Source organism: Protopterus annectens, chromosome 11.part0 (genome assembly GCF_019279795.1).
Source record: "Protopterus annectens isolate FY-2018-M chromosome 11.part0, PAN1.0, whole genome shotgun sequence".
NCBI lineage: Eukaryota > Metazoa > Chordata > Ceratodontiformes > Protopteridae > Protopterus > Protopterus annectens.
In genome coordinates, this window is record NC_056745.1 from 1,315,231,224 (window position 1) to 1,315,254,521 (window position 23,298).

The 23,298-nt window shown below is 38.2% G+C and overlaps 1 protein-coding gene across 1 annotated transcript in view; it reads left to right on the forward strand.

Moving 5' to 3' along the window:
* The window catches only part of LOC122815830 (kielin cysteine rich BMP regulator), a 2,917,372-nt gene that overhangs the window by 1,134,829 nt on the left and 1,759,245 nt on the right, over window positions 1-23,298 (forward strand). Inside the window, exons 13-14 of the mRNA XM_044088633.1 lie at window positions 3,044-3,123; window positions 3,374-3,553. Of these exons, the coding sequence (XP_043944568.1) occupies window positions 3,044-3,123; window positions 3,374-3,553 (260 nt within the window). The remainder of the gene's footprint in view (window positions 1-3,043; window positions 3,124-3,373; window positions 3,554-23,298) is intronic.

Below are 23,298 nucleotides of genomic sequence, written 5' to 3' on the forward strand. Positions count from 1 at the left end.
TTGGTGTTATAAATTCACTGCTGGGGGAAACTTTTCCACTGCTTTGTTTTTCTGATGAAAACCAGAATTATTACTGTAAAATGTTGTATTTTAAGCTAGGAAAAGTAATCTTCTTGGCTGCCATTACTTGTCAGAGCATATTTATTTCCGAATGCTTGTGTGAACAAACTGTGAAAATCAGATTTTTGACTTTTTTCCTACTTTGGTGGTAGATTTCTATGTACCAATAGCAGGACTTTGTGTGTTTTGGGGATGAACAGTGTGTTTTTTTACATCAAAGCCATGTTTCCTTGTCATAAAGATTACTGACTCTTCCTGGCTTTGATACCTGCCTTCAAGTCTTCTTTCTTGGCTGAACCTATAAAGCAGCTACTGGTCATCTCAGTGTATCCTTCTTCCATGTCATGTTGGCTCATTCATGTGAGTCACCATGCTGCGGCTGGACTTAGCTCTTCAGACCACTCATTCTGCCAGAATTTCTGGTGCAGCACTTACAACCACTAAGGACCAAGAGCTGGGCACATCCCCTGTGGCTGTAGGGATGTTCTCTGCAGGCAGGCCACAGCTAGTTGTTGCTGGTCTCAGGGGAAGGGTCAGTGAAGGTCTACCACATAGCTGAAAAAGGGAGTCTGATCCCTGGGATCATGAGCCTCCTTTGTCTTGGTCTTTTTCCAGTGATTCACCAGGAAAAGGAAAAAAAAATTAAAGACGTGACTCCTGTGTCAATTTCTATGGACAAGGAAGACCTGGTGAGATTTGGTAAGAAATTAATTTCTGTCTCTACTTTTTTCAAACTTCTCTTCTGGCAGAAAAAGAAAAATAGTTTCCTTTGTTTCTGTCTCTAATTTTCAGTCAGAAGACTAGAGATTGGAGGGATAATGTTGTGCTTCAGAGTTTTCTTCACAAGCTGAAGATTGTGATTCTGAGGAAAGTTGTCTTCAGATTTCCCTACAAAAGACCTATGCTTTTCTGAAACTGTAACTAATATGAAAGATGTGTTTCAGTTAGGGTTACCACCTGTCCCACTTTGCGAGGGACAGTCCCTCTTTGGGCAGTTGTGTCTTGACAAAAAATTAAAAAAATGGCAAATGTCCTGAGATTTTAGGACAAAATTATTTCCTGTATTTTATGTAATAGTTGCATAAAACAGTTATTCTGTATCTAAAATACCTAAATGTTATAAGAAACAGAATAGGCAACTAAATTGCTACAAGAATAAGCTTTTATTTAGGCAAAAAAGTTAAGTTCTAATCTTTGTAGTGACCGAGGGTATGTGTCGGCCTTTAAAATCTGATGTTTGTACCAAAAATGTCCCACTTTGGCCATTTGAAAAGGTGGCAGCCCTAGTTTCAGTGGGAATATTCCAAACCTACAGCTGTCCCTCATGATTTACCTGCTTTAGAGAATGTTTTCCTGACAGCTTGCTGTTTACTTGACAGTCAACCGCTATAAAGTCTATTAGATAATACAATGCTCCTCAGACTCACAAATATCTGCTTCCTAACCAGAAAACAGACCCCTGCAGTATGCTAAGCAGATTTCAGTGGGAATAAGATTAGCACTGCTGTGATTGTCTGGAAAGTAGCAACTCTGCTCATTTTGACTTTCGGACTTCAGACATTGTTGCAGACAAACAAAGCAGGGCAAGGACAGATCCTCAGAAATGAAAACTGCACTTAGGGTCTTACAGATAGTAATCTAACTAGGAGGGACACATTAAACAGATCTGTTTCCTTCCTTACAAAAAGAGAGTTAAAGAAATTTTGTTACAGGATTCCTAGCAACAGGCCTCAAAGACAGATTATTTTTTGTTCCTATGGGCAAGAATGTCCTCTTATTTCTTTCCAGTGATATCCAGCATTCTTCTAAAGATTCAAAAGGATCTCCCCAAGGATTGTGTGTGTGACCCTCCATTTGGCCTAGGCATCAGTGTTTTTTCTTTCTTTTGAAACTGGCCAAGGGCAATTACTACAAGCTTCCCACTGACTGGATTTACTTACACAAGACTGGGGTTGTTTGGCATTCCCTAACTCAAAAACTCTTTAACTGATTGCCTAGATGTCAACATTTTGATACTTGTCAGCCTCCTTTTTCTGAAGCCTTGCATCAGATATGATGATAAAGAATTGCTGCTAGGAAATCATACAGGTGTAAGTGGAAAATGTTTTCTGACACCATTCCAAGAACCAGGATCCTTTCAAGCCCAACTGCCTCTGGTTCTTGACTTTGTGTGAGTTATTGTCCTCTAGCCCTTCCTGCTCTCCTGTCAAGATCTGTCTGTCAGACATTTGTGTTTGCCTGCCCTTAGATCTCCCTCCTTTCTTCCTGTCCTCAGTTCAAGCAGTTTTTGAAAGGGGTTTTACATATTCATCTATATAGAACACAGGTGGCTCCTCCTTGGGATCTTAACTTTGTACCTGAAAAACTAATTCTTCTTCCATTTGAATTAGATCATCAGATTGTTTTGACATTCTTAACATCAAAGACTGTATTACTCATTGCTCTGACATCTGTCAGTTCTTCAGCTATTAAAACTGCAAGTCATTTGATATCCTTGGGGGCTTTTTATGATGTGTTGACACTTTTAGGCCTCGAAAACAGTTGTAGCGAAACATTTCTTTTCCTTTTGCCCATGGTTCTCATCTCACTGTGATTCATATCAAACACCATTTGAGGTTCTAGCTTGTATTCTTCCCATCAACTGATATTTTTTGGTCCAAATGTCTTTTTGTTAATTTTGTTTCAATCCTGTAGGTGTATCTTTCAATGAACATCTTTATTCTCTTACATTTATGTTCAAATGTGAGGATGCTGTTTGGGCCCAAATTATTATTAAAATCCATGAATGTAATACATAAATAGTTGTAAATTAGTGGGTACTCTAGATACAAATTTGATATTAGCAATGCTTGTGTTTTATTTTCCTGACATCAGTCTTCATTGACCAATATCACTTGTGTTATGTAAGAATAGATATACATTGCTGAACACTTGATTTATATTTCTCTGTATATTAAGAGTCATGATGTCTTCGCTTTTCTAGTATGTGTCTTTGATGGCAAACCCTTAGAAGATGGACAGATTTTTACAACAGATGATGGCTGTCGGAGATGCACATGCTTGGTAAGTAAAAGGAGTAAAGTGTGATGATGCTAAATGATCCTGTTTAGCAAGTGCTTCCTGAATGCATTGTCTTGGATATTGTCTTATCAGTTTTGTCATGTGCTTGGTTCCTAAAATTTTCACCATTGCTGTAAAATATGTAACGCACATTTTCAGATAACCTTTGCACATGTACTGGGGCAGTGATTTTTTTTTTTTGCTTAATTGTCAGCTTGCTTGACATGATTACTTTTTTTTGTCTTTGCTATAGAATGGTCAGTTGTCATGCACAGACATACAGCAGTGCTCACAAACATGCACCCATGGCATTAAGCATCCTTCCAACTCCTGCTGCCAAGACTGTTCGAGCTGTGATTACCAGGGTCAGATTATTCCAAATGGGGTGTCATTTGCTGCAAGTGGGGATGTCTGCTACCAATGTCAGTGCACAGTAAGTATATTATTCTGTTCTGCTTGCCATTGTGCATGCACCCATGGTCCCTCTCTAAAGCTGAACTAAGGTAACTAGTGAATACTATGCAGATTATGCAGTGACCACAGAAGACAGGGCTTCTTATTGATTTGTCTTGCATACTGGAACAGTCACTAGTTAGTTCCTTAGTTAATAATAAGCTGCCTTGTTTAGCAGTAATGAAATATTTTTTTTGATGCAGTCTATAAATAATTAATTCTTATTTGATCACCATTGTTTACCATACATAAATACATGATACGTTGTAGCCTTGTCTTCATCCCATGGAATCCAGATAGTCTTTCATGTTCACTAGAGTGTTATACAACCTACCTGGCCTACAGCCCCTATGTGCAGTCCGATATTATACTTTTAGAAATTAGCCTTTTATACACAACCTTTCTTTGGACAATTTGAGAACCAGAACTTTGTTGGAGCAAAGAGAACTGCTGCTAAGGACAAAAACTATTAGCAGGCTTTATTGGCAGGTGGTTATTGAGCTAGTGTATGTGACTTGCATTGTTTTATGAAGCCATAAGGACATTACAGCTTCATACATGATGACTGATACTGCTTTTGTGGTCATTGTCGGCCATGGTGGTGCAGCTGTTAGCATTTCCACCTCACAGCAAGAGGTTCTCTGGTTCGATTCTTGGCTGGGGGGGCCTTCTGTGCGGAGTCTGCATGTCCTCCCTGTGGTCGTGTGGGTTTCCTGCGGGTGCTCCGGGTTCCTCCCACATCCCAAAAACATGCAGTAGGTGGATTGGACACTCTAAATTGGCCCTAGGTGTGAGTGTGTGCATGTGTGTGCCTTCTGTGGAAGGTTGGGTGCTGGGCTGGCAACTCAATACCGTAAAACTCCACTGCCAATCATGAGTGGACAGATGATCTGCTGTGGCGACCCCTAACCGGGAAAAGCCGAAAGAAGAAGAAGTCGAATTGTTGAAGCACTCATTGTGGTGATTCAACTGTTGCATGCTACTTGTTACATTTGTAGCAAGTAACTAGCACTCATTGTCCTTGTCATTGTGATGTAGCTATGGCTGTACTGATAATGGTGAATAGTCTCCACTTCACAGAACTACAAGTTGCTTAACTTATAGTAGTTAACACAAACAATAACAACTCTAGGCCTGTCACAATTCTTGAGTATAAAGCAGATTTCCATTTCTACATAGCATATAAGTTTAGTTACTGGTTCTTATTTGTTGATAAAACTCTAGTCCAAAAAACAACAAGTCCCATACCTCCTTGCATGCTGTCAGCTATGCATCACGCCATCTTCTCCTTCTCTGTGTTTTTCTCCTTCTCTCTGTCTGTTTCAGTCTATTTCAGTACATTCTCTTCCAAATGATGATCTGAAGACAACTCTTTGTGGCTTTTGAGACCCACACCACGTGCTCACTTATTCCCCCTATCTTCCGGATGCCTTGCTGTACTTTAGGGTTATGCATCACTGTTAACATCCATGGCGCTGCACTGCATAATGTTATACAAACGTAACCTGTTAACTAAAGTGGTAAATGCATCACTGTTAACATCCATGGCGCTCCACTGCATAATGTTATACAAACGTAACCTGTTAACTAAAGTGGTGAATGCATCATTGTTAACATCCATGGCGCTGCACTGCATAATGTTATACAAACATAACCTGTTAACTAAAGTGGTAAATGCATCACTGTTAACATCCATGGCGCTGCACTGCATAATGTTATACAAACATAACCTGTTAACTAAAGTGGTAAATGCATCACTGTTAACATCCATGGCGCTGCACTGCATAATGTTATACAAACATAACCTGTTAACTAAAGTGGTAAATGCATCACTGTTAACATCCATGGCGCTGCACTGCATAATGTTATACAAACATAACCTGTTAACTAAAGTGATAAATGCATCACTGTTAACATCCATGGCGCTGCACTGCATAATGTTATACAAACATAACCTGTTAACTAAAGTGGTAAATGCATCACTGTTAACATCCATGGCGCTGCACTGCATAATGTTATACAAACATAACCTGTTAACTAAAGTGATAAATGCATCACTGTTAACATCCATGGCGCTGCACTGCATAATGTTATACAAACATAACCTGTTAACTAAAGTGGTAAATGCATCACTGTTAACATCCATGGCGCTGCACTGCATAATGTTATACAAACATAACCTGTTAACTAAAGTGGTAAGCTCACTGATTCACCTTCTACAACCTGCTGTTTTGGCAGCTCTTTTATAATGCAAGAGGCTAGTTCTTGTGTCTCTTCATCAGTTGTAGGCCGGTTTCCAAACATCCACACTAAAAAGATTCCTTTCTTTAGCCCTTTTGTGTAATTGGTGCATCCTGTGTTGTAGAGTGCCATCCATTGTGGTTTTGCTATACCATCTGTGGTTCTGTCACTTTTATGATTGCTGTCTGTTTCTTGTATTTGCCTGACTGTATGCTGTGCCATCTTTTATTTCGATGAACCTGTAATTTTATTTTATTTTCAGGGATGATGCCTGTCCCTTTTTTGACTATTTACTGGGATAACAGGAAGCTCCTCAGACTTGTAACAGAGAGAGACTGAACACTTTATTTGCTTTATATTTGTTAACTGAGTAGATGGGCTGGTCCAATGACCCTTTTAAGCCACAGTGCAGTCTATTTCATAGCCCTTTAGGTTTTCCAGTGTTTTCAGAGTATATACTGTATGGTTACTTCCAGTGTTTGCTCACCAAGAAATGATGGCAAGGTAATTTATTTTTATTTTATTCATTTGTTAACCAGGTAGGTTAGATAAACTGCTTGTTATGATAAATGCTCTCTCTCTCTACATATATATATATATATATATATATGTATATCTGTATATATATATATATATATATATATATATATATATATATATATATATATATATATATATATATATATATATATATATATATATATATATACACACACACACACACACACACACACACACACACACACACACACACACACACACATATATATATATATATATATATATATATATATATATATATATATACAGTTTAAAAGTACTCAGTCCATGAGTATATGTAGGAGGTGGGAAGAAATTGGTGTATTTAGAGAAAAAAAAACTCACAGTCATGGGGAGAGCATGCAAACTCCACACAGACAATTACCAGAGATGAGGCCTGAACAGAAAAGCAGAGATCATAAGTGCTGAACCACTTTGCTGCCTAACATCCCCTTTCACCCATATCTAGATGACTCCCTACTAGAGGACAAATCCCACAGTGAATGCTGCAAAAGCCCAAAGTACTCATCAACTTATCTGAGCAATTTGGGATTCTCCCTAATTATTCAGACATCCAGCCTGATGCTTGTTTTTTCCCCAAGACCTTCTTGGGGATGGTTCTGGATACAATGTCAACCAACTGGACACAAACAAGAGAAAGTTTTGCTATTTCACTCCATCTTTTCTCATGTGGTAAAGTAGATTCAAATAATAACATCTTCCTTGAAGACAATGGATTACATGACTGCGTCCAGTTTCCAGTAACCTTCGACAGGCTATACTTTCAGAAATTTTGGTTGCATCTAAAAGAACTGTAAAAGCTCTGCCAATACCCTTTAGAGATTGTTCTATTTCTGACCCCTCTAACCAGATGAAGTTCATTTGGTTGGTGCACTGACAAAAGCAATCAGGGAATGCTATTTGTTAACTCTATAGGGTTTCAACACCCTGACCACAGATGTGGCAAATGGATCAAGTGAAACAAACACAATAGGGTCAATTATATAGGTATCAGTGAAATGTTGGCAGGTAATCTGTGCCCTCTGGATTTGCACATTAAGAGTGAATGCAGGTACTCAGAAGCATAACAAACAATGCCACTGTAATGTAGTACATCAACAAGCAAGGGGGAACCTGGTCCTATCAGCTGTGCAGACTGGTCAGGGTTGCTTGGAACCTACTTACATGGCAGAGGTGATACATACATACGTACATACATATATACATTCTATACAGATCTCCCTGAAACACTAGATAAGGTGATCTTCTCCCAGCTTTCATGATTGAGAAATGGATGGATAAGTATTCGAAAGACTACATCAGAGATGGGGAGCCCCAGACAAAGATTTATTTACCTCCCAAGATAACTGCCAATTTAAAAAAAATGCTCTCAGTACCTCTGTGGGGATGTCTAGGCAGTGAATGTTTTCAGAACACCATAGGGTAGGGAATTGTTTTATTCCTTCCCTCTATCCACATTTTACAAAGTATACTAGTAGAGGCAAGAGAGAAGAAGCCAAACCTCATAATGGTAGCCACTTTATAGGAAAGAATCAGAGGCTTACTCAGATGGTTCAAACAGGAAGGGAAGAACCATCACACCTGTTATCACAAAAGTGAAGCTGTTAGGAATCTTTATCAGTGGGTCAACAGGTAAAGTATGCACCTTTGTTAGCAGGACAGTTTAGAATACTGATGTGGATTCTTTTCCATACCAAGTCCATGGATTCATACTCTAAAACTGAAATACTGTGCACTACTGGGAGAAAATACGACATTGGTCTTTGAATACTTCAAGTTAATTAAGAAAGACAAATAGTTCCTATTTGATTTAAGGCATGAAGCTTGTCTTGAAGCCCCCTATCCACCCTTACTCATGCATGCTGACCATAATCCTACCACTGTTGCTGTCCATAATCAGAACTCTGCACATCAGTGTACTAAACACCCTTTCCCTAATAGTACCACTTTACATACAAATTATGGCTGCAAGATAAGGGTATTCTTTTTACATGATCACAAAGGTAGCAGTTTGAAAGAAAAGGGTCATGCAAATTTTCAATAAATCATGATTCATTTTAGGGATTCTTTTTTATTTATACTAACTACACTAATATTTCTGCCCACCCTATTTCCTTTTCATCCTCCTCTGCTTTGCACATTTTTTATGTCTTGCATTAACCACCAGTTCTCTTTCTTTTATATTCCTGATAATGATAATTAGACGTATGCTGTCAGTCCCAGCTTTCAGTTCCCCAGATCTCCCTAATTTTGGCTTTGTTCAGTTAGTCAGATCCCACATTGACCCGCTATTTCACACATCTTTTTTTCTTTATAGACTTCATTGTTTGCACAACATAATTTTCCAACTTCTGTTTTGCGCTTTGCTATCATATTTCTTCTTCCTGCATTTCTGGCCATCTATTTTGTTGTATGCTCAATCTCTCTTTCCCACACATCCCGTTTCTTCTCTTTTCTCTTCCTTCACCTGATTCACATTCTTCCCTGCTAATTCATTTTCTTTCATCACTATATTCTGGAAGTAGAACGTTTCCTCTGCTTCCTTGTTTTTTCTTTCCTTATGCCCCATCACTGCAGTTTAAACACAGTCATTGCCCCTGCACTTCTGTTTTGGGAGTACTGACTCTCTCTTCCCAGGCAGCCTATATTCTCAAAACAGAACTTTTCCCTGTTCTTTATCCCTTGTTCTGAGGTACCATCTTCCAGATGAGATATTTAGCTGCGGCCCCCTTTTTTTCAGTTTGTTGGAACTCATGTGGATTTAAGTATCTTATGGGATGTACACTAAAGAGTAGGGAATTTTATTAGATGCCATTATTCATTGTGATTTATTATGTACCATTTTTCATCCTGCAGCATTCACAGTTTTCCTTCCTTACCTAGTATCCAGAGTATTTTTTTAAATCATCACTCCCGGTCACCGGATGCATCTCCATTTCTGCTGCATAGTGCCACTTACTCTGCTCCCGATTCATCACTGGAATTCCTCCTTCCTCCAGCCTGTATCTGCATGTAGTGAACTGCACCCTATAAAAGAACATCTGAAATGTTGATAACACAGAACTGGGAAGAATACCCTTTTCAAAACAGCCTTGCCCCACTCCCGATTCATCGCTAGTATTTCTCCTTCCTCCAGCCTGTATCTGTCTGTAGTGGACTGCACCCTATAAAAGAACACCTGGAATACTGATAACACAAAATTGGGAATAGTGCCCTTTTTAAAACAGCCTCGCTCCACTCCTGATTCATTGCTGGTATTCCCCCCTTCCTCCAGCCTGTATCTGCCTATAGTGGACTGCACCCTAGAAAAGAACACCTGGAACGTTGATAACACAGAGTTGTAAAAAGCACCCTTTTTAAAAGAGTTTTGCTCCTCTCCCAATTCGTTACTGGTATTCCCCCTTCCTCCAGGCGTTATCTGCCTGTAGTGGACTGCGCCCTATAAAAGAAAACCTGAAATGTTGATAACACAGAATTGGGAAGAACACCTTTTTTAAAACATCATAGGTGCTTGCCTTCTGTCTTATTACACATTGCATATTTTTTTTACTACTATCTGTTCTCTGGCTAGACACTTACAGGGTCTGCTTGCTGAACGTTTGTTTCCCCCTCTAGTGTCTTTTTGCTTTTTGTTTAACCAGTTTCCCTGTCTGGCCACTAGATGGCAGCATGATTTAAAAAGTAGTAGCATTCTGCTCCCTAGTAGTGTTAACCACTGTGTAGAGCTTCACTATACAAATGTATTAACACTGCCCAGTCACAAAAACATCTGACCATTGCCTGCAATCATCACTTTCTGCTCACTCACTTGTAAATTATATTTTTGTTTTTGGGAAGAGTGTTACCTACCGTCTCTCTATCAGTCTAACTGATTCCCATTCTCTTGCTCCTTCAGCTGGGCCAACCCACTGCATTTGCCGTCGTTGAGCTCGGGCTCACTCCACTCCCCTACACTACCCCCATTCCCACTCACCCTACTTTCATTAAATTTATACTCTCAATGCCACACCCCTTCATCCACACTGGCCAATTAGTTGTCCCCAACCAATTAACAAGTCCTCTCTACTGCCTCCTCTCTCTCCACACACTCTTTCCTCCAAGTCATATTACACTAATTCCCTCCATCATTGGTTGACCTCACCTCCATCTCCTTGCCATTTGCTTTATGATTGTAACCTTACCTTATCCACAGAACCTCTTACTGGACCATTATACTACCATAGATACCGCTTATTCTTGTTCCTCTAACATTCCTCATCATATTAACATAATACCTCTCTATCTCTCTGCCTCCCTTCTCCTTTCTCTCCTATCAGCCTCTTACCACATTCCACTTTACTATCAAACATTATCTCCAACTCTCCCCACCACTCACATCACCAATACCCTCCCTCACCTACAGCTCATCTCTCCATCCCTCTTCCATATCTCACCTACACATATTTTCAACATATTTCCAATCACCCCCCCCCATACATCCACCCAAAACCAAGAAGTACTGCAACCTTAAACCCCCTTGCACTCATTATTACTTTCCTGGAAACTCTTCTACTAGGTGGGGACATCCACCCCAACCCAGGACCACCAGCCCCTGCCTTTCTCAATTATACATCTTACTTCTCTTCTCCCCAGTCCTCTCACCCTGCACTCCCCATTGTCTTCTTAAATATCCAAAGCCTAGCAAACAAAATCACAGAATTTCATTCCTGGATTGCTGACATCCCCTCCATATCTTAACTCTTTCTGAAACCTGGCTGAACCCCCCTATCTCAAATGCAAAAATCTTACCTCCAGGCTATAACATCTTCCACTACAACAGAACCAATAAGATGGGTGGAAGTGTTGCCATCCTTTATACCGAACAACTTATTCTCTCTCCACTCTCAATTTCTATATCCAACTTTGAGCCTGCAGAACTCCTTTTTGTTAATTGTCATCTAAATCCACATAAAACATTTGCTGTAGCCTCCATCTACATACCTCCTAGAAACAACATCCCCATCCTCAAGATCATTCTTTCCTGGCTCGCTCACCATATTCCATATGAAAATTTTCTTCTCAGTGACATTAACACTTATTGGGCCAAACTTTCTACTTCATCTCCTAGTCATAGTCTCAACCTTCATGACAACCACCATCTCATATCCTCCCCAACTCGTACTAACAGAAACTCCACCTCTGGACTTACCCTGGATTGGATTATTACCTGAGATACCAACTTTTATCATAACCCTGGCACACTTCCTAAGTCCCTTAGCAACCACTCCTTGACCTCAGTTCATAAGTTCTCCAAACATACTTCTAAAGGCCACCTCTACAAAGATTTTCATAAACTCAACCAATTCAACCCAAACACTTTTAATTCCACTTTGTCTAATGTAAATTGGTCCTTTCTTTAACACCTACCTCTCAATGAGGCTGTAACATCTTTCAATAAAATATTCCTAGACATACTTAACTCCTTGGCACCTATCAGAAAAATTAGAATAAAAGCTAAGTTGGCCCCCGGCTTACAAAACATATCCTCTCCATTATACATAAAAGAGACAGTATGTGGAAAACCTGGGTCACAAATAAATCCCCTATTCTACTTCAAAGATATAAGGAGCTCTGAAACCTGACCAAAAAACCTGTTAACAATGACAAGAAACTTTTCTTCTCTTCTAACCAACACAACCCACATAAGAATCCTAAAAATGTGGAGTTCCATTAATCTTCTTCTCTATCCTAGCTGTCCTCCAATTCCCAACCCCTTCCCACCGAATATTGCTACTGAAACTGCCACTCTCCTTAACAATTATTTCATTGAAACACTTCAAAAACTACACAAAATAATACATCCTCTTCTCCTCCTTTATCCCCTAACTTAACTCCTCTCAATACACAAAATAGTAATACTTCCATTACCCCCTTTATCCCCAAACATGACGCCCCTCAATTCCTTCTCTTTTAACCCTTTTCCCACCTCCTTCATCAAATCCCTCCTTTCTAAACTAAAACCTTGCTCCCCCTCTGCTAATAAGCTGCTTGTTTACGTTCAAAAAACTGCTGCAGAATCTATTGCCTACCATACCGCTCAACCTCTTAGAGCAAGAAATATGGACAGAGCCATAAATAAAGTGGAACAAAGGCCCAACAATAGGGACACTTTTTAAATATTGCTCTTACAAACTTAGAAAGTTGATAAAATAACAGGTTTTAAATTAACATGAATTTTCTGAAGGGTATAAAGCCTGAAACAAAAATGACTTTAATGATTTGCTACTAATTTGCCAGAAAACCACAATTTTATCAAAATGGACCAAACATACAGGGCAAAAATCTGGACATTCTGGGAAAATCTGTACAGTTGAAAGGTATGTGCCTATCCCATCTCCATACTTATAAATCATTCCATTACCGAAGCCTGTGCCCTTGATATATGGAAATCCTTCTACACTATTACTTTTCATAAGGGCGGAAACTCTACCAGTCCATTTAATTCTCGTCCATTGCCATCCTGTCCCCAGTTTCCAAAATTCTGGCAAAGTGTATTCACATCCAGTTACTTAAACACCTGCTTGATAATAACCTACTTATATCTACCCAGCATAGCTTTAGACCCCAACACAGCACTTCCACTGCACTACTTTCCTTTACCCATACATTAGCTGATGCCCAGGACAACAACATGTTAGTCTCTTCTTTATTTCTTGATCTGTCTAAAACTTTTAACACTATCTCTCACTCTAAACTTCTAACTAAGCTTTCCAAACTCCAGCTCTCCTCTTCCACCTTAAACTGGTTTACAAGTTACCCCTCCAATAGGCAACGATCCATTCACTGGCAAACTGTCTTCTCCCCCTTTCTACCTGTCAGCACTGGTGTTCCACAAGGATCCATCTTAGGTCCACTCTTGTTCAATATTTTCATGAACAATTTACATTTACATTCAGTCTGTAACCTCTCAACACTCAGTATGCTCATGACTCTACTCTTATTACCATTTCCCATAGCATCCCCAATCTTTTAGCTCTAACCCAGAACTCCTTTTCTTCAGCTGAAACATGGCAGTCTGACAACCAACTTGTACTTAGTCCTAAAAAAACTAAACTCATTCTCTTCCTTCCTAAAACAATGACACATCACAAATTCTTCTTTTCCATCACCTTCCTGAACAATACCATCATTAAACCTGGACCCCATACCAAACTACTAGACATTATTATTGATGATGAATCAAAATGTGACACAGATATACATCAGTCTATAAAGAAAACACACCAGAAACATTGTCTTCTCTATTGTAATCCAAAATGCCTTATACCCTCCTCCAGAATATCCATAGCACAGTCTGCTCTATTACTTTGCCTTTTGTATGCAGCCCCTATTCTAATACTCAAACTACTCTGCTTTCTAAACTTACAATAAAATTGCCAGATTTCCACTAGTTTCCCATTATAATTCCCATCACTATCTCACCCTTAAAGCACACCATTAGCTTGAATTCTCTAACCAACAATTCAGCAACTAAACATTACCCACTCCATTCTGAATGACCCCTCTTTCTGCCCCTCCATCTCTAACCTTGCATCTTATTACAACCCCAGTCGTCACCTTTACACAACCAGCAAACTCCTCCTTGATATCTACAAACCTAACAAGAATATTGGAAAATCCCTCTATAAGTACTCTGTAGCCCATGCCTGGAACACACTTCCCCTTAATATAAGACAAATCTCCCAAAAATACCTGATTAAACATGAACTTAAACACTGTCTACAAAAAATCTTTGTCCTGCCCATGCCTAGCTCCCACATGGCAACTCTATCATTTTACTCATCTTTATCACCCCCCCCCCCCCATTTTTTTTCTCCTCTTCTCTCTGACTTGTAATTCTATAACTTTTTTTTCTGGCTTTTAATTTCAATATATAGCCCTGGATTTAAAACATAATAATTGTATCAGCACCATGTGTCTATCTGTCAGATACTTTAAGTGTATTTCATATCTTGTACCAGTTCTGTAATCTCATTTTTACTTTTATGCATTATTCTCTTCTATAGTGTGAAATGATTAAACTGTTGCTAATATTCCTCACATTATATCTCCCGTACAACTGTACATTATTGTTATGCTTGTAATTTTATAAGATTGTGAACTAATTGGAGCTTTTCTCCTCGGGTCTCCACTGAAAATGGGCCTTTTGCTCAGTTGGACTAACCCGATTGTGAACTAATTGGAGCTTTTCTCCTCGGGTCTCCACTGAAAATGGGCCTTTTGCTCAGATGGACTAACCCGGTTAACAAATGTCAAATAAATAAAAATAAATATTATGCTACTTTTTTAAACTGACAATACTTCTATAATTCCATGCTTTATTATGTAATAAAACTGCAATAGTTCTCCCATAATTTGGAAATACACATATCAAAATATCATCGCTTAACTCATTAATAGTAACATTAGTGTATAAAAATAGCATCCACATCAATACTTATCACCCTTTGATGCATTTATCTCTAACCATCCATCTGCACCTTTCTTGCATTCTGGAACTTTGTATAAAAACGTGTTCCATCTCAGCCTTTAGCTGTTACATTCATAATAATCATGTAATCTAATTTCATGCCATTTGAAATTCACACATGCCTTAACAGAAACTTTCTTACATATAAGTCATAAATTTTACTATTTCTTCCAAATCTTTTCTTATTAGCAAATTTTCTTTCAGCATCATAGTTAATTATATTTATAATTCATTTCTGCTATCCTCATATAACAAGACTTTTTATGTTTGTTCATTCATTTATTCTACATGCTGATAAACACATCAAAAACTACATATGACATTTGGGGCACATAAATTGAAAGGTAAATATTGTCTCTTCTTACACTCATCCACTATCTTCCTTCACAGAACAGAGAGTGCGGTCACTACATCTGACCTCGATATTGCAGCAGCTGTGCCACAAGGTCCTACACCAACAAGCTTACTGAGAATTTTTTCATTGTTTAGTAGTCTGCAGTGACTGCATCTGATCTTGATATTGCACAAGTTCTGCCACAAAGCCCTACACCTACAACCTTACTGAGAATTTTGCCTTTGTTTAATTGCGATCACTACATCTGACCTTGATATTGCAGGAGTTCTGCCACAAGGTCCTGCACCTACAAGCTTACTGAGTATTTTGTCATTGTTTATTAGCCTGCAGTCAGTACATCTGACCTCAGTACTGCAGGAGTTCTGCCACAAGGCCTTGCACCTACAAGCTTACTGAGAATGTTGTCATTGTTTATTAGTCTGCTGTCACTACATCTGACCTCAGTATTGCAAGAGCTCTGTCACAAGGCTCTACAATTACACGCTTACTGAGAGTTTTGTCATTGTTTATTAGCCTGCAGTCACTACATCTGACCTCAGTATTGCAGGAGTTCTGCCACAAGGCTCTACACCTACAAGCTTGCTAAGAATTTTGTCATTGTTTATTAGCCTGCTGTCAGTACATTTGACCTCGATATTGCAGGAGCTCTGCCACAAGGCTGTACACCTACAAGCTTACTGAGAATTTTCCCATTGTTTAATGTAACCACATTTATCATGAAGAACCTTGCTGGATATTAACTTTAATCAGTGAACTATGTGTCTGCTTTGTGATTGAAAGTCTCTGTGAAATAGTCTCACTAAGTTGGCCACTGTCCCCTTTTGCTTGAACAGTAGACTATACTGTATATGCCAGTTATTTAGTCTCATGAAATGACAGACAACCTGTTTTACTCGCATTTTTTAATTGTTTTGATCCAGCTATAAACTGATAGCTCTCACTTATAAATTGACCTGATGGTGAGAACTCACAACTCATGCTCAACCCAAAAAAACACCAAACTACTACCTTTCCCCCCCAAATCCCTCTCTCATGTAAAAACTAAATTTAAAGTCCTCTCTCTTGATAATACAACCAATGAAGTCACTTCTCATAGCAAGCTATTAGGGGTAATAGTGGATGATAATCTTAAATTTGACCTGCATAAATTGCATAAGAAAAACTCAACAAAAACTAGGGATGCTTTACAGAGCCAAAAACTTTCTCACTGATACAACTAAAACTGAACTTTCCACTACTTATCTCCACCCTGCTCTTCTTTATGGTCCTCCCACACTTGCTAGCCTCTAGGCTTCACAAAATTAAAACTTGTACAATGCTATAACAAAGTTGCTAAATCTGCAACACATAGCCCTTTCAGAGCCCATCACTGTATAGCACTGAAAAGCCTAAATTGGTCACATCAGCTAACATATACACAACTTCTTACCACCTATAAAATTATCCAGCATCCATCTTCCTGTCTAGCTCTAAAACACATTCTGTACAACTATGTTCTCAATTGGTCATTGCGATCCAGTGACCAAATATTCCCTCTCTCTCTCTACAAATCTGCTGGGCATTGTCTGCATTGTGCTAAGCCCAGGAACTCCTTACCTGTATCCATCAAGTCAATCCTCCCGTCCATCTTTCAAAACCACTCTGAAAAACTTCCTAGCTAAAATCTGTCTCTGTTCTTGCTCAAAGCCAGGATAAACTATGTACGTAACTGTGAACAAGTACCTTTTAATTTCTTAGTCTACATTCTTCACTTCTTTACTGCTATCTAATTCTCCTCCCTGACATTTTCTCTAAATATACCATAGGCCTGTTTTCCCTCACTTCATATTGTAGTTTCTGTTCACATTAGACTAACCTACCTTTAATTTGTCTACAAACTGTCTAACATTTCTCTAAATATTAAATGATTAGCATATACCTTGTATTGGGTCTTATCTAATGTTTTTATATTATGTCTAATTTGCTATAAATATTTAAACTACAGATGTGATTATTTTATTTATTTATTTTATTTAACATTTGTTTATGGGGAAAGTCTGACTGGGACAAAGTCCCTTTTCAGTGTAGGCCCGTTTTACATTATCACATTTTGTACAGAACTCAAATTCTGTCCTGAAAACACTAAGGGCTGTATCATGTTTGCATTTCTTATCAGCTTCCTCTATTTCTGCTTTTGCAGCTGCATTAACCACCTTCCCATTATCCTGTACATTCACAGCACCATCTCTTCCCACCCGAAACCTCTGTAATAAATAAAAAATTTAAATCTGTCTGTAATTTTCCTTCAACATGCTCCACCTCCTCCCTTTGTGAAGTTAGTAGAATACAAAAATATTGCTACTCTTGCATTTTATTTTTACATATCATTGGGCTAACATGCTCTTGTTTCCCCTTACAATTATATATTTGTTTCTTTGTTTTTATATAAACTTTTTTTCTTAATTCAGGCAGTTTCTCTGTCATCAGTCTGTTACTCACCTCCCACCAGCATCCACTCTTGTCGTCCAGATCTTTTAATGTCTTGTTCTTTCTCAACTTGATTTGCTTTAACCAGGTAGGTAATATATCTATATTTTCTTTTTATCTTGTTGGCCACTGCTACCTTTCATTCTACCCAAACATTATAAAGTTCCCTCATACCAATATGGTAATTCAGTAATGTTTAAAAACTGCCTATACCAAGTCCCTGAAACATTATGGAATCATATATCTTTATTATCCCTTTCTGTGTTCCTTCTTTCTTACATATTCTTACTCTGCCTACCAAGGCCATCTGCTATAATACTCTTACTAGTTATCTACCAACCTTGAGATATAACAATCCATGTTGAAATAAGTCCATTAAATTTTGATGGAACCATTTCCAAGATGATTTCCAGCTGACATTTTTTCCAACACTTGGATGATAATTTGTATGCATTTAGGTACTTAGTTACGTCAGATGAACATAATGCAGCAGAACGGAGTGGACAGTATCACAGAACAGAAGTACACCATCTGATCCTGTTATACGTAATCAGAAAGGCGTCGATCAGATGGACTGTTCTCCCACTGATGCCTCAGACCCTTCATACATTATTAACATATATAACCATTTGTTTGACCATAGCACCAGTAATTAATGGTAAATGAAATAAATATGGGTAACATCCTTATGGATGTATTATGGAGCATTTAGGTCATCAGAGTTGATAGGGTCACCAGTTTGGAGGGGGTGTCACAGTATCTATTCTACAACTAACGTTTTAAATTTTACACATGAAGTTTTCACATGAATGTGCATCAGATAAGATAACCTATCTGGATGTATTGTTGGAGAAAGACATTAGGCCCAGCAGATATGCATTCAGTATTTACAAGAAAAAGACCTACTCTAACACCTATTTTCATTATACCAGCTCACATCCCACCATCAGAAAAGGTCAGTAGTAAAGGGGTTGCTCTTGAGGGCAGCAAGGATGGTTACTTTAGACTCACAGGTTGAAGAAGGGTGGAATAGTTTGGAGGGAATGTTTGTTAGGAGAGGATATCCCAAACCTCTTTCTTCAGGAATTAACAAGAGAAGTATACAGTAAATGAATGGCAGGACATTTCAGACCTATTTTAAATACTTCACTTGTAGGGCTTACATCTTATAAACAATCTTCTAGGCTGGGTAGAACACAATACAGCTTTAGCCCAGCCACTAGTTTTATTACATGTTTTAGCAGTGATTCTAAAACACTTAAGTGGATTTTGAACAAAAAACGGGTTATTATATGTGATGATATTCTAGTTAAAAACAAAGTAGGTGAAAGACCCACTATAGTATACCGTAGGGGCTATAATTTTAAAACTACCCTGGAGAATATGACAAGCAACAAGACCAGCAATACACATCATAACAATCGTATACCCACTATGAAAAATGTGGGCATTGCCCATATTGTGAATATATTTTTACTGGTAACTCTTTTATCGTCTGTGGTAAGGAGTATCAGACAAAGAGTAGATACAGCTGTGAATCCAAAGGAGTTGTATATGTAGGATTATGCCAGTCCTGTCCATGTTTATATATATGCAAAATGGAACGTAGGTTACGGGGCCGATTTATGAACATGAATATGATATAAAAAGAATACATCTCAGTAATGCATTAGCAAAACATGTTCACATATGCCCTAACCACCATTTTAAATACTTGGTTATAGAGAAGGTCAAAATCAGTATGAAAGAGGGGTCCATGGACACTGGTTTTAGAAGAAAAAGAATTATTTTGGCAGCTACTTTTAAATGCTTGCAACTGGCCAGGCTTTAAAGATTATTGCTTGATCAGTTGTATTTTAAATCATAAAGCTTTAACCAGATAAAGCACTATTATTATTATTTCCATTTGGATATATTTACAACTCAATAATCTCAATAAGAATTTGTATTTTTAATAATTTTATTTTTATACTTTTGTTGTGTTATTTTTAATATATATTTTAAACAAGTTTATTCAGAGTTTTAGTGAATGAATAATCTCACACTTTTAGATTACTGTGTTTATGCAGTTTAAATAACACTTTTTACAGCACTTTGGCACTTTAAGAAATGTAAATGGGATGGTTTAATGACATTATCCTAAGAGCAGATGATCATTTTAGGCCTTATTTAAACACCTGCCTTTTTTTTTTTAAACTTATCTGAAGAAGTTCATTACTGTTACATGAAGGAAAGTGCTCTTTTGTGGATAATAAAATATTTTACAAGAACCTTGTGGCTTCTCCTTCTGGCAGTTAACATAGTTTATGACATTCATATATTCACTAGGCAGTGAAGCAGGCTGCAGTTATGACAGCTGGCAATGAAATGAGTTTGCATCGCTTCACGTGGAGAGTCATATGGCACATTATCAGAGGCCTCAGGTAGAATCAGCTCATGGATGAATTTGCATTTATACAGTCACAGATGGGGCTTTCTTGAGTATTGATGATACATTTGGTGGGTAATGACTTGGGAATAATTACAAAGTGGCGGTTGGTATATAGGATAATAGTTGATTTGGTTACTTTGAAGAGGTTATATCCAGGTATGTGCATTGTGTGATCAGAGATAGTACCATGTTTAGTTTGGAGGGATGCTGGTAGTTTTATGTCTTTAGAGTGAACTCGGCAGTTTATTAATTGTAGGCTGGCAGAGCAACTGGTTACTTTGGGTATTCAGATGATAGAACATAGGGACTTTGATGACAGGGACAGAGTCTGGTTCAGAGAGGATGGAGTGCACCTGAATGAGTTTGGCTTAGATCTGTTTAATGTACATTTAGCTTTATTCTTGGAGGGTTTAGTGAAAGTTCTGCAAGAAGAGAGGGAGAACAGACTGGGTCAGGCATGTGGGTGCAGAAGAGGGGTGAGGTTGTCCTTCTTCTGTTCTCCCTCTAGTGTTGGGTGCTTGATGCAAAGAGTTTGGGGGATGAAGGCAAGTGGTAGAATGCTACTTTCATAAGTAAGAATAAATGAGCGGTGTTGATGATGCTGCTTATTTGGGCAGGGTGAGCAGGGATATGGTGCCCTGTTGAATGGTTACAAGAATATTCATGTTGGGATTAATAAACTGAAAAGGTTCAATAAATTTATGTTAATGGACGTTTAATAAAGGTTGTCAAATGCCATTTTGGTGTGGTGTGTTTTTTGAAGACGATCAGGACAAATGAGGTTTGGGGAAAAAACAGTCTGTCCAGGGACATCTTCAGTGTTTTAAGGCTTATGCAGAGATGATAAGAAGGGGGTTAGGATTGGTAGAAGGGGGGTGTGGGGTAGAGTGAGAATGTTAAGGCTAGGATGAAGGGGAAGGAAGAGGAAGAAGTTTAGTTAGAGCTGTGAGCAAAGAAAGGCAAATTCAATAATGGAAGTTGGGATGAAGTGAGGAATGTGTGGGGTGGGTGTTAGAGGATTTATGTGAGCGTAGCTGGGAAAGGAATCAGATTTAGGTGTGATCCTGCTACTGTCCCCTCCCTGTCTCCCTCTTTTTGAGGATATTTTGGATTTGTTTGCCTTTATGGTTGGATTCTTAAGCAGAGAAGAGGTTCAAGCTTGAACCTCGTCTGTTCCCCGCTGGTGTTGGGTGTTTGATGCATGGAGTTTGGGGGGGTGAAAGTGAGTGGTAGGATGCCACTTTTATAATTAAGAATAAGTAAGCAGTGGAGATGAAGCTGCTTATTTGAGCAGGATGAGTGGAGGTATGCTGCCATGATGAATGGCTACAAGGAAATCATGCTGTGCTTAATGAATTGGAATGAATAAATAAAAAGTTATGTTAGTGGAAGTTTAATAAAGGTTATCAAATGCAGTTTTAGTGTGGTGTGTTTTAGAAGATCAGGACAGATAACAGTTAAAGTTTAAAAGTTCTGCATCACTATCATGCTTAAGAGAGAACAGTTTATTTTAAGACATTTATATTGATTTAGGAAACCAAATGAATTTTAAAATTTCCTTATGAACTGATATAAAATATTTTATTTATTTTCTTTTATTTGTCCATTGATAAACAGGGGAAGTCTGAATCAGCCAGTATAGACTTGAAAAAGGTGCACTGCGAAAACCACATAACAAAGACTTGAAAAAAGGTGCAGTGCGAAAACCACGTAACAAGCAGTAAACCAAAAATAAAATTCACTATACCAAGGACTTGAAAAATAAAACCTGCCTTTATTAGATATACCACTATTAAGCACTTTCATCCCTACATCCTGGGACTTCATCAGAATACAAATAACCATTCAAATCAACAACTTAAATATCCCTCCTTGAGTTATGATAGACCCATATCATTTCCCTTAAACACTTTTTACTACCACTCATATACAAAAAGTGTAGATGGAAAAAATCAAAATCAACCAGGGGAGACAAAATTATACACATATAAAATAACTGTAATAAAAAACAATATAAATATTAAACACTGAAACAGAAAACAGAATAGTGCCCTATATAAACACTCTCTGGTTTGTAATGGTTTTATCAAATTTGTATTTGGCATTTTGGATGACATTAAGGTTAATCTGAGGGGAGGTGATTGGAAAAAATATTTTAAGAAAGATGGAAACCCAGTGGCAATTAAGATTTGCTACTATGTTTCCCCCAGGTTTAAATGATGCCATTTCCATTCTCCCTGTATTATATGAAAGAGCCAATAGAATATAAATAAATATATATATTTATATATATATGTGTTTGTGGAGTGTAACATTTTTAGTCAAGTAGATTAAATTATTATCATGATATATAAATAGTGGGCCGGATTTACTAAAGCTTGCACAGAGTTGTAGAGAAGTGTAAGATGTCAAACAGGTAATATGTCCGCCGTGTGATCCAGGAACAGCCGGCAGAGGCTTGCACGAGAGCTGCTAAAGCTACTCTTGCATGGACAGTGTCATGGTATGCAAATTACCTAATTTGGTGCTGAAAGCTATGCAAATGAGGTAAAATTGCAATCCAGGAAACACTAACCTGTCCATGGAAGATTAGTGTTATCTGCAGAAAATGTACTCCGTTGGTAATGGAGTACCGTTCTGCAAATAGCTAAAAGGAGCTATGACAGCTCCAAATAAAGGATGCATACAGATGAGGAAGCATGCCAATGGCCAAATATAAGGCCATTGGCATTTATAAATGTTTAAAATTATTAAAATCTAACTTTTTTTCCCCCGATCTCTGGTGTTTAAGCATAGCGCAACACTGCACAAATGTGCGGCACTTTAAAAAACAAGAAAATAATTTAAAAATAGGCATCCCATCCCAGTGGATACCAAGGTATGTGTTGGCATAAGAATACTAGCTACAGGTACCTTCCAGAGACCAACTGGTGATATGATTGAAATTTCACAAGCATCAGCATCCAGGGTACTCCACCAGTTCCTGGATGCCATGTCAGCACATGTTGGTGACCACGTATATTTCCCCAATTCCTGTGAGGCATTGGCCAACAATATGCATCTTTTCCACCAAATAGCAGAATACCCTGAGGTAGTGGGTACAATAGATTGCACGATCATATGCATCAAAGCACCATCCGGTGAGCAGGGTAGGGTCTACAC